Genomic DNA, 12550 nt, shown 5'->3' with positions numbered 1-12550 from the left:
GGAAACCCATATTTACTGTTTGGTAGCCATAGATAAAGATGTTGAGAGAAATGTGTGCTAGCTTGAAGGTAACTTATCTCAGGCAACATTAAAGTGACAGCAAATGTGACAGTGTCAACACATGTAATAAGATAGACCAGAGGGAATATAAACTTAATGAAAACCAGCAGGAGCAAAACATCAGGTTAATATATTGATAATGTTACATATTTTATGATAGAAGATATTTGACAATATTGTCATACTTGATGACTGCATTATGTTCTCTCAGACTCTGCCCTGTGAGCTACTTGCATAGTGACTGCCCTTCACATCAACCCTTGGGGGGGGGGGGGGGGGGGGGGGGGTGGACACCCGGACCCCCGGACCCCCCTAGGGAGTTTGGATCCATGTTACCTTTTTCATCCCTGATGAGCTTGCACCCCTGTTCCATTAACCATACCAAAATTGGTACAGACATTGATAAGATACTCCACATCCCACAAATTCAAATAGTGTGCCTGTAAAGACAGTGAACACTTTACTGTAATCAGTACTGCAGGCAAAACATTTTCTATTTTGCTATGTTTGATCAAATTTTCCACTGTCATCAGGAGACTATCAAATTATTGTTTGACTTTTTTCAAAGTTTTACTGTCAATATTTCGAAAATTTGAAGCTTAATGATAAAAAAAAAGTTTTCCCCTTGTGATTCAGTGCCAAATATAGTGAAAGTGCATGCACAAACACTGTCTTTACTGTGGTGCAGTGGTTAACATACTCATAAATTATACTATAGTGCCACCATATGGTAAGTCATCATGTGTTTTTTGTTCGAAGCTCATAATTTGTTTACCATTAGCATTAGGAAAGTAACTTTCGCACAGCATGTTTGGGATTGTACTGATTTTTTTACTGTGCTGCAATTCAGAAGTTCACTACACTATATACATTTTTTTGTTAACATTTTGAAAAATCAAAGTGTTCATTTATAATTGGCTTGTAAGATATTAGTTAACACAAATAAACGTCTTTATAGACCACTTATCAACGCTCATAATATGTTTATTAACATCGATAAGACTTTATGAGGTTTATATTAATGCCTTATTAAGATTAATTAAAAAATACTTTATTATGCACTTATTAAGAGTTAATAAAGCTCCTTTGCAGGTACTGGATTTAAAGTGGAAACACTACTTACAAAGATTAATAAATACTTTATTATGCACTTATTAAGAGTTCAGTGGGAACAGGGTCTAACTTTCAACTAAAGGCAGAAACAAAAAGGTCTTTTAAACTTCAACTCAAACAGTTTTTGAAAAAAAGGTCTTACAAATACAAGTATTATCTGTAATGTTAACTGTAAAAAACATTATGAAAACAAGAGACGCACACAGGACTACATTTTCAAACTTTGTATGTTAGGAACACAAATATTGCAGGTCAAGATTACAATATACAATTAACTAATGCAATTAACAACTAAAGTAATAAAGTGTGCACATGAAATAAAATACACAATTGAAGTATCTAAGCCCAGTCTTTTCAGTTTGGGCTCAATCCAGGTGTGTGTTTCTGTTTAATCTGTGCTTCTGCTCTATGAAGTAGCGAAGAAAGTTCTTCCTTAGAAGAAACAGTCTTCTTAATCCCTCTCGAGGTCTCGAAGGTTCGGCTCACTATCCAGTTAACTGGCATTTCAGTTCTATGGTGGATGCTCTTGTCGACGGAGGTCACACCACCCCTATAAAGATAAACATGCACTTCAGTAGCAACACAGGCTTTATTTCCATTTAAGCAGTTAGCATTTAAAAAGTATTAAAATAACATCTGTTTTTATTCAACATTTTCTATTAGCTCTGTTGTACTACAAAAAAAGGTTAAAGATCCTCTTGATCAATTTACTGTTGAGCTTTTTATTGATTTGACAACATAGGACACTTTACTATAATAACTGTACTATAAAACACTGAAGCTCTGTGTGAGAGGGTCCAGCTTATATCAACAGCCTTGATCAACAGTGCCGCCCCAATAATTTTTTTATAGGGCGGGCCAGATGGGGCCGCTGAAAATCTTGGGGTGGCACAATCCTTAATTGAATTACATAAATTCTGTAGTGCTGTTGTATTGTTAGGCATAGGCTGAAAAGTATTTAAGAAACTAGTTTAATTTTCCTGAAAAAGAAAAGTATACTGCTTTAATTTACTAAGTTGCACTAACTAATTCTGCACTTTTTGTTCATTTTCAATATAGGCTATGTACAAAATGGAAAAACATTACAAAATTAATTATAGATACATCTTAACTCATATTTGCAGCTTATTCATATGTCTGCATTTTGGGCCACTTCTTTTTTCAGTACAGCTTTATGTGTCTGTTACTGTGTCTTTTGGCAAACAAATCAACAAAATGATCAAGATTAATGGCCTTAGCTCTCCTTGACTCTACACTCAACAGTCCCAAATTGCTCAATCGCTCATCACTCAATGTGTTTCTCAAGGCGGTCTTGATTAACTTTAGCATAGAAAAACTGTGCTCACATGCTGCAGTGCCCACAGGTAATACAAGTGCAATTTTGCAAAGTTTAAACATCTCATGGAATACCTCCTTAAATGGCTCAAGGAAGACTGCAAGGTCTAATAAACTGGTCGGTGTGTCCTGGCCACTAGCTTGTTTCCTTGAAAGAATTCGCTTAAGGTATCTCATACTCGTATTACTCGTACTTGTATTGTGAGGCAAAAAGAAACACAATACCTTTCTCACAAAATGTGGTACTGTAGGGATTCAGTGGTTGTATTCCTTGCATTATTACACAGTTTTCTTTCGAGAATATTCTCTTCAACTCAGACAGCACAACAATCGAGAGGAATGACCCTGTGCGAAATGACAGTTTATCTGTGTTAACTTGTCTTTGAACTATTGGAGTGGAAATGTAATATCCATCAAGTCTAGTTCTCAAACTTTTTAGACTGCGTACCAAAATATTTGGCTCTCCAAGTATCACCATTATGGTAGACGTTAAAATACACTGTAGGCCTATTTCAACACAAGAGGCAAATATATTCGTAAAAATAATATTATTTATTATTGACTGTTGGCAGCCACGCTGTAGGACTCCTAAGGGCTAGCGCTAGAACTGGCACTTCAACTCCACACAACACTGACATTTGCCCAAATCAAAAAAAGTGCAGAACAATAAAAATGACAACTTTATACCAACAACCTGTTTGGAAATATTTAGTCTCCAGTGTTTCCCACACAAACACGATACCTGGGCCCAAGTATATTTCCGACCTGTTCTTATTTCATTTTTCATTTATTCATAAAATTGCTGCGTGCCTGAGAGAGCGAGAGGGAGCAGTGGAGAGAGAGAGAGAGAGAGCGTGTGAGAGTGCAGGCGCGCGCTCCGCAGGCTCTGTACAACCAGATCCGCTGTATTATAAGTCTCTGCGTTCAACATAGCAAAACTGCCTTTTTTTTTTTTTTTAATCCCTCTCAACTCCTTCGGACTGTTAAGACAGCAAAAGAGAGCAGAATCACATCAGCTTCAGAGCTACAGAGAGAGAGAGATAGAGGGAGGGGGAGCGATAAGGTCCGCTGTCCGTACATGCATCAAAACTGAAGCTTCTCCTAGTTTCGTTTTAAAAATGTACAGCTGCTTGCTGCCGATTGTGTGCTGAACTCCAATAAATAACAGAATATCTGTTAATGTAGGCCTACATGAACAGAATATATGTTAATATAGGCCTACATGAACAGATATTCTGTTCATGTAGGCCTACAGCTGCTTGCTGTTGTTTCAGGACTGAACCATAAAGGAATATCGAGTGGAACTTTTCAAAACGTGATGCCTACTCCTGTTGTTGTTTGTGCGTGCAAGCATAAATTGAGCAGATTAAAGTTGTTTGTTAAAACTAAAACTAGATTAGTTTAGAGGGAAAAACACATTTGATATCAATAGATACAAGACAGGTAAGATAAGAGTATGACAAAAAAATGTTCATTTTATGCTGAATGTTTTTTTTTTTAATATATATTGTGGAGATTTCTTTGCGTACCACCACAAGTAGCCCGCGTACCACCGGTCTAGAGCTTGGTTTTACCTGACGTCCTGAGCACTCTGAGGGAGCAACGCAAATGTTGCATTGATTGCTTAGCAAGGGTCTCTGTACTGTCCCAAATCTGATTGAAAAGAGAGTCCTCTCTATAGCTTTTTATTGTGTCAACAAGAGAACCGATAAGGGTGACAGCTGTTACCAAATTGAGTTGTGGGGACTGTAAAATATCTCATTGATGTTTTATCTGACCAAAACACTTTTAGAACGTCTGAAGGAGGGCAACAAACTTGAGATCTATTTGGGCTAATAGACCTCTTGCCTCTACAGCTCTGTCCCTGTTTCTTTCTTCAGATATATTTGTCAGAAGACAAATGATGGCTGGCAGTCTGTCCCTCACTGTCTGCCCACCGTGTTTCTATCAACCTTTGTATCGCTCTTGGAGGCCTTTCATACATCTCCTTCTGTACCTCTAGCCATCTTTGGTGCACATATGACCCTGACACAAAGACATACATTTTCTGTAGAAGGGAAAATAAACAGTCAGCTTCAGGGAGGCATTTCACACTGTCCACTAATACTAAATCTAAGCAATGCACATTGCAATGAACATAAAAAGCTAATGGGGCCTCTGATTTGGTCCGTGCTTGCACACCTATGTTTTTTCCACTCATAACAGAGACGCAGTCATATGCTTGCCCTACAAGGTGATTTTTGTAGTCAAGTCCATACCTCTGTAAGATTTGTGTAATTTTCTGTGAAAGGGCTGCAGCATCCAGTCGCTCTGCTGCTTCAAAGGTGAGGAAACTTTCACATATGGTCCCATTAAAATAGTACCTTATAACGAATGACATTTTTTCTGTCTTTGTCTTTAGTCTCATTGGCCATAATGCTGAAAGCCTCAGTTTGTTCAACTTCAATAATGATTGTTTTTCTGACCATTTCAGCTAGACAATCAATTATCTCGTTTTGTGTACTATGTCCAAGGTATGTTGCATTTCTTTGACTTGTCATTTTCTTTTTCACAATGGGATCATGCTAGCATGGCTAGCAGGTCCATGATAGAGAGGAAATTCCCCTTATTTTTGCCTTCTGTTTCTTGATGTGCTCTCTGTGCAATGTTTTGTGTAGCTGTGAGGAGCAGGGTTTCCGCAACAGTTTTAATCTACTCTCTATTTTCCCTCACTAACTTAAATATATTCAGCATTTAATGAAACTGAGAGAGCATTTTTTTAAACAAGTGTGTTTATTGAGAATTTTAATATTACACTTTCAATATAACAAAAACTACACAGATATACAGACAAACCAACAATTAAGATGCACTCAAGAACATTGACAACAAGGTAGAATACCAGGCTTTGACAGGGCAATACATCAAACCATTTTGAAATAATTCAATTTTTTTCAATTCAATTTTATTTGTATAGCGTCAACTCATAACAAGTGTTATCTCAAGACACTTTACAAAAAGCAGGTAAAATACCTTACTCTTTGTCTGTTAACATCACAAAAGAGCATGTAAAAAGACCTTACTCATTGTTATGTTACAAAAAGCAGGTAAAAGACCTTACTTATTGCTATATTACAAAGACCCGGCCTATCCATCATGAGCACTTTAGCAAAGCAGCAAAAGTTACAGTCGTAACAAAAAACTGCCTTATTAAAAGGCAGAAATCTTCGGCCGGATCCCCGGCTCATGACGGGAGGGGGGCGGGGGGCGGTTGTTCTGGCCCCTAATCTAAATACAATTTACATTTCTCAAGGACAACCATATAATGAGGAAAGAAAGAAAAAGGAGGGTCTCCAGTTTTAAATTCCTGGGTGTGCACATTGCTTGAACACCTCCAACATCATCAAGAGAGCCCAGCAGAGACTGTTCTTCCTGAGGACTCTGAGGCGCAACCGGCTCCCACAGAAACTGTTGATCAGCTTCTACCGCTTCACAATTGAGAGTACCCTGACCTATTGTTTCACTGTATGGTATTCCAGCTGCACTGCTGCTGAGAAAAAAGATCTGCAGCGGGTTGTGAGGACGGCTGAGAGGATTTTCGGTTTCCTTCTCCCAAACCTGAACGACATCCACTCAAGCCGTCTCGTCACACGGGCCACAAACATCCTGCAGGACCCCTCACACCCCGGTAACCCCCTTTTCACCACCCTCCCCTCAGGTAGACTGAGAACCCCCCAACATATGCACAAATAGCTTCTTCCCCAGAGCTGTGGACACACTACAAACACACACACACACACACACACACACACACACACACAGATAGAACTCACCCCCGGACTAATGGAATGTGCAATAACTTTTGTGTTTTAACGCCCTATATTTCAATTTATAGAGTATTTATTACATTATTTTTTACAAATGTTTAAAGGTATGAATGTGTATGTGGGTATGGGTGAGATGTGTGATTGCTTCAACTGAGTTTCGTTGTATATCATGCAATGACAATAAAGTTAATCATCAAGAAAAACACATATAAATTATATTAATCAAGGCAAACAGGCATCTACATACTTTTTCCCTTTTATAAATTCTATAAAAGAACCCCATATTTTCTTAAACTTCGAATGTTTTCCATTAATTACCATAGTAAGTTTTTCTATTGCAAGACTGTGTAGTAATCCTTCGAGCCACTTCTGTAGGCTTGGTCTGTTAACTGATTACCAAAACACAGCTATAGTATGTTTCACTTGAAGTTAACAGAAAATAAACAATTTCTTGTCTGTATTGCTCAGTTGACAGTTTGTAGGGAAAATTCCAAGGATACATTTTTTAGGGCGTACTGTCAACATTATGAGTTACGTGTGAAAAAATGTCCAAAACCTCTACCCAGAATGTGTGGATAAGTGGGCAGACCCAGAGACAATGAAAAAGTGTGCCCTTTGCTCCACATTTGCAGCAGAAATCAGGAATACAAGCCTTTGTTTGCCCATATTTTAAAACCCATATCTCTTGTACCAGGAGTGAAGTCATTGTTCCCCCAGATTGGTGTAAATTGTGATAATACTGGAGTTTCATTCAGAAATGTATGCAGCTCATGCCAAACCTGTATTATATTGTCAGCAAAAGGGTTTTGTGTAGATTTCTTTAGAAATTTTAATTTAGCTGAGTACAATAAGACTACAAATAAGACTGCAGAATGCGGGCTGCCCAGAAATACCACTGAAGGTTTGGTAGTTTTAACCCACCTCTTTCAAAGGGTAAATATAGCAGGGAGTGCACGTTGCTCCATATAAAATTGCAAAACATGCGTTTCATTCTTGTAATTCTTCCCCTTAGAGCAGGAAGTCTAAGGGGAATGGACTGAAAAAGGTAAAGAAATTTGGGGAGAACCATCATTTTGAGAATATTAATACGCCCAATCATGGATATTGGTAATATTGACCATCTATTTACTGATTCAGACACAGAGTCAACTAGTGGTTCATTATTTGCAGATATTAAGTCCTTGATTTTAGGGGTAATTTGGATACCTAGATATGTAAAGCTATCTGAGACTATTTTAAATGGTGTTTGGTGGGTTTAACCTCTCTAAATGTTTAAGGAAAAGAATGGCAGATTTGAATTTGTTGATCTTATATCCTGAGAAAATACTGAAGGCTTGAATAGTATGAAACAAACTGCGAGTAGACTTTTCTAAATGTGATACAAATAATATAATATCATCGGCATACAATCCAATTTTATGCTCAATGTTGTTTATCATAATACCCTTAATATCTTGATTGCTCCTGATTGCGATTGCCAGAGGCTCCACTGCAAGCACAAATAGTAGTGGGGAGAGGGGGCATCCCTGGCTGGTGCCCCTGGAGAGATTGAAGGCTTTAGACAAAGCATTATTAGTCATCACAGATGCTACAGAGTTATTATACAAAACTTTAATCCATTAAATGAAGTAGCTACCTATACTGAGTCAAGCAAGAACATCAAAAAGATAGTGATGTTCCACCCGGCCCAGGCCATCTCTTCCTTAAGCGAGCAATTTCACAAGAGAGCAAATGTGTTTCTTGTATGAATACAAGTTTTGGATGAAGTTGTTTGAGTCTGGTCATTAATTGTTTCAATTTAACAAACTTCTTCAGGCCTCTAACATTCCAAGAGATCACCCCAATTTCAGAATCCCTAACCTTTCAAAAGAACACAAAGTTTCATAGTAAAGCCCTGTCTATGGAGTTTTTCCTTATGTGTGTGAACATACACCTTGTAACTTTAATACACTCGTAACCTAAGACCAAAAGAAATGACCAAACCTCCCCACCTGTGTGAAAATTACGCAGTAATCCCACCCTCCAAAAACAAAAAATTAGTCAAACACTCACGACCATGGTTCGGCAGAAATTAACTTACCTGACTATTTATCACTGTATCAAAGGGTTTGCAGTGAAATTCTTGTTCGATAATGTCAGGAAGAACGGAAGACATTAAAATAAAATGATGCTTATAGAGCAGCAAATATCTTATAAACCATGGCTGGATCGGATGAAAGTGTGACCGTCATGGAGAGATATTCAACGTATCTTCTTTTGTAATACGACATTTCAGAGTTTTGTGTTTTTGGTAAAGTTACACATCTTTCTGTTGGCGGAGTCGCCGAATGAAATCCTCCACCTCCGCGGGGGTGCCGAATAGGTGGCGACTTCCCTGCTGAAAAATCCTCATCTTGGCTGGAAATATTAGTCCAAAATCTATGTTCAATTTCCAAAGTTGCTGTTTCACACCATCGTAAAGTTTCTGCTGTTTCTGTACCTCTGATGAAAGGTCTGGAAAAAACATGATGTGGCGGTCCTCGTACATCACTTTACCTTCCTGGCGAGCTGCTCTCATCACTCGAACCTTGTCTTGGTAGTTAAGGAACTTCATGATGAGAATACGGGGGGAGCGTTGCACTTCAATATGTTGAGCACTTTCCTGACGAGAGAGTGAAGAAATGTCGTCTTCAGTTTTGTTAATGCGGGCTTTGGCAGAGGTTAGCCTCTCGGAGAATGCCCCAGTTGCCTCTTTAATCTCTTGGTTAGAAGATACCACTTCACGTAGCTGACTGGAAAAGTCTGCTCTCATTGCCTGAATAGCTGCAAGAGTGTTAGCACTGTCGGCTTGGCAGGTTATGTTATCATCCTCCACCTCAGCTTCACTGTCTTGCGGGGGTTGTTCCATGCTAACATCGTCTTCCTCGCCAGCCAGGTCTGTTTTTCTCGACTTGCCTTTTGGTTTGTAATCTTTGCTGCTCCAAGTGTCAAAGTAAAATTTGGATGTAATACAAGTTAAATTTGTGACTTTTCTAGTGAAATGGCGGTGTAAATATGGACCACTTAGTCTAGCTCAGACTCTTGCTGCCACTCAGGTTGACGCCATAACCAGAAGTCCGAGACAGAGCATTTACTTGCAGTAGCTTTTTCATACTCTGCCCATGCTAACATAGCATTGGTATGTGACTCTGATTTGATATGGCCTACAAATCACCCATCTTTGTAAGTGGCTTTTTTCCAACTCTTGAACTCCTCTTCAGATGTGAACACTGAATCTCCTGAGCAGGGGAGACTGAAGTGCCTGCAGGCATAGCAGAAGGCTGAGTCTTTACTCTGAGAGTACTCCAGCCATTTATGTGTGTAGTACCACTCCTTAATGAAGCCTCGTCGCAGAGGGAAGAACCTCAGATTTGGCTGTTTGGGCCCTTCTGCTCTTGACTGGGATATATCTCGGATAGAACAATATGAAAACCTGGTTTAAAAATCATTATACATTTTTTTTAAAAGATTTTCATTTAGTAGATAGCCCCTATTCATATAGTTATTACTGATTGTATTTGTAATATCGGCCAACAGTTACATTCAGACTGTTCAACCTAATTTACCTAACATGAATAAAATGCGTCATGTGATTAGGTCATGACTCACAGTTTATTAAAACTATCCAGATAACATTTCTCTAGTCATCCTTTTCATCAGGGGTAAACTATCATAACTTTTACCTGTAGGTCCAGGAACAGGATGGAGAGCTATGCCTGAGTCCTGCCTGTTGTCTCTGACTGCTGTTGCTTGACATGCTGTCTGTCCCTGTTCAGTTCTGTCACTCTTTCTTGCTGCCTTTTCCTTGTCACTGTTTTGCTCAGTGATATCATCATCTTCAACTTCATCCTCACTAACGGTCACTCCCTGCTGCTTCTCCCTTGTCAGATGTGTCTTCCCTGTAATCACTTTATTCTTAAAGAAAGAAGAGATGTCATTCTCAGTGGACTTTCTCTTCATCTTCTGCAAATTGACATAACACTACAAATTGAAACATAAGCTAAACCGAACAGTATACTCAATACAGATTTCTATTTACTATAGGTAAGAAATGTAGCTCCTACTTACCAGTTAAATTATATACAGTGCTCCACTCTGTCACCCAAAAAGTCTCTGTTCTCTTCGTTGTTGCTGCAGTCTCTAATGCGGCAAACTCTGGCAGCTGCACAGAGCGATTTAGACTGCTGCATTCGCTGACGCTCGGACAATACAGTTGCATTCACTGACACTTTGATTTCATGACATTACTAACTACCAATCAGATCTGGGGTGGCCATGATATTCGGCCCCCTCTTGACGGCGTCTCTGTTGATCAACAGTCAACATTGTGTCATTTTTTCAACCTACCACTGAACACTTTGGATGTTTGTACCCTCAGTCAGGACAGAAGAGTTGGATTTAAGCTAACACGTATGTTCTCAGCACAGAGGCTGGGCTAAGTAGGAATATATGGCTGGCAGGCAAAACAACAGGTCTCAGATCCGCCAGCTAGGAATACTGGGAGTCTCACTCTTGGTTAGAAAGTTCACTCTCATTCAATCAATCAAATAACTGCCTGTAATAATAGACTGTAAATATTAGTACATTCCTCCAGATTTTCTATTTTATTTAATTATTTATTTATTTATTTGTACTCTTTTAAGTCTGGGTTACATTTAACTATATATATATATACGACGTACTAGTACAATGAACAAGAGCCCTGGGTCTCAATTCTCTCGAAGTTGAGGAAGCACGGCACTAAATATTTTAATAACAGTTAGGCTGGGTGTCGCGAAAAAGTATGTGCCTGTTAAAGCAGCTTTCAGTTTGCAAACGTTATCATGAATGACAATTAATTTAACTTAATATAAGGCTACATGCAGAAAATATGCATGGCAACGAATATATCCTATGCCAGAACAGTTGTATTTTAAATTATATACGCAGGGCAGTAAAAATTATTTAAAAAATAATAATATTTAAAAAAAAAGAATGGGCTTAGGCTACTTTATGAGTCTCTCTCTTCCTCTCAGTCAGTCAGTGAGTGATTTGTTCACTGAACGTACTGAACGGGAGCTCTGAGTCTCTCTCTCCCTCTCAGTCAGTCAGTGAGCGATTTGTGTTAGAGCTTCAGTCAGCACGTTCAGTGAACGGATCACTCACTGACTGACTGAGAGGGAGAGAGAGACTCAGAGCTCCCGTTCAGTACGTTCAGTGAACGAATCACTGACTGAACGTGAACGAGCGAGACTGCGATTCACCAGCCTCAGTCACACACACACTGTACTGACTGAAACACGATCATTAGTGGATGTTAAAACAATCAGGTGAGTGAAATTAAGTTGGATATAAAAGCCATTTGCAAACTGACAGCAGCTATGAAAAGCACATACATTTTCGCGACACCTCAATGTTAAATAATATATTTGCTACTTCCTCAATTTTTGAGACATGAGAGGGAGAGGTAGGGGCGGGCTTGAGCGACACAGGGCTCCCGACCGACTCCGTCCTGTTGGTTCAGTCAGTACATATCACTGACATAAAAGGGAGAGGGAGTGCGGGCTTTGAGCGACTCTCGCAGTCTGTAGAGAAAGACACAAGACAGGAGAGAGGAGAGCTCAACCGAAGTTGAGAAATGAACGACTCTTTTCAGTAAGTGATTCAGTTCAGTTCTTTCACCCAGGTGATTCGTTCGTTTTGAACGAATCATTCACGAAGGACACATCACTATTGGGTAGGCATTGTTATAAAATTGATATTCTGATTTGTTTTAAGAATGGAAACTATTTGTTGATGGCGAGCACTTTACAACAGGGTTTGTGTGTTAGATCGCTTACATGTAACCTGTTGAAAGATAGAATGTTGTGAAATGTTTTATTTATTTACACTTCCGAGTACAATGAGAATGGAGATGGTGATCGTCGACTAACAGTTACCTTTTTTGCTTTTTCTACAAGCAGGCTGTCTAGCCGTACATACCGTGTTCATTGCTGTTGGCTGTGACCAGGCTCACGCCACATATCCCCTCTTAATTTTTGTGCAACACAAAACAATGTTTCATTAATTCTGAACGTTAATCATATCAAACAAACATTCCAGAAAACAACTTGACAATTGTGGGCTGTGGTCACCATTGTGCGTTCTTTATATGTCCACCAAATGTCCCTTATTTGGTCCCCTTTTTTATGGTACATTTGTGTTACAGCAACGGCCACAAACAAGTTTTAAAGAAAACA

General features: G+C 39.0%; 1 protein-coding gene across 5 annotated transcripts in view; it reads left to right on the top strand.

The window, feature by feature from the left end:
• Positions 1-12550, top strand: part of dnajc12 (DnaJ (Hsp40) homolog, subfamily C, member 12) — a 101449-nt gene that overhangs the window by 66277 nt on the left and 22622 nt on the right. The window contains exon 6 of one of the 5 annotated variants that reach the window (XM_065959551.1): positions 6027-11388. The exons of the other annotated variants lie outside the window; for them this stretch is intronic. Within the exon in view, the coding sequence (XP_065815623.1) occupies positions 6027-6067 (41 nt within the window). The 3' untranslated portion in view covers positions 6068-11388. Of the gene's footprint in view, positions 1-6026; positions 11389-12550 lie in introns of those variants that run through there. 5 annotated transcript variants of the gene reach the window in all.

Source organism: Labrus bergylta, chromosome 10 (genome assembly GCF_963930695.1).
Source record: "Labrus bergylta chromosome 10, fLabBer1.1, whole genome shotgun sequence".
NCBI lineage: Eukaryota > Metazoa > Chordata > Actinopteri > Labriformes > Labridae > Labrus > Labrus bergylta.
Note: the sequence above shows the minus strand (reverse complement) of the source record. Positions and strands in the feature narration are given on the sequence as shown.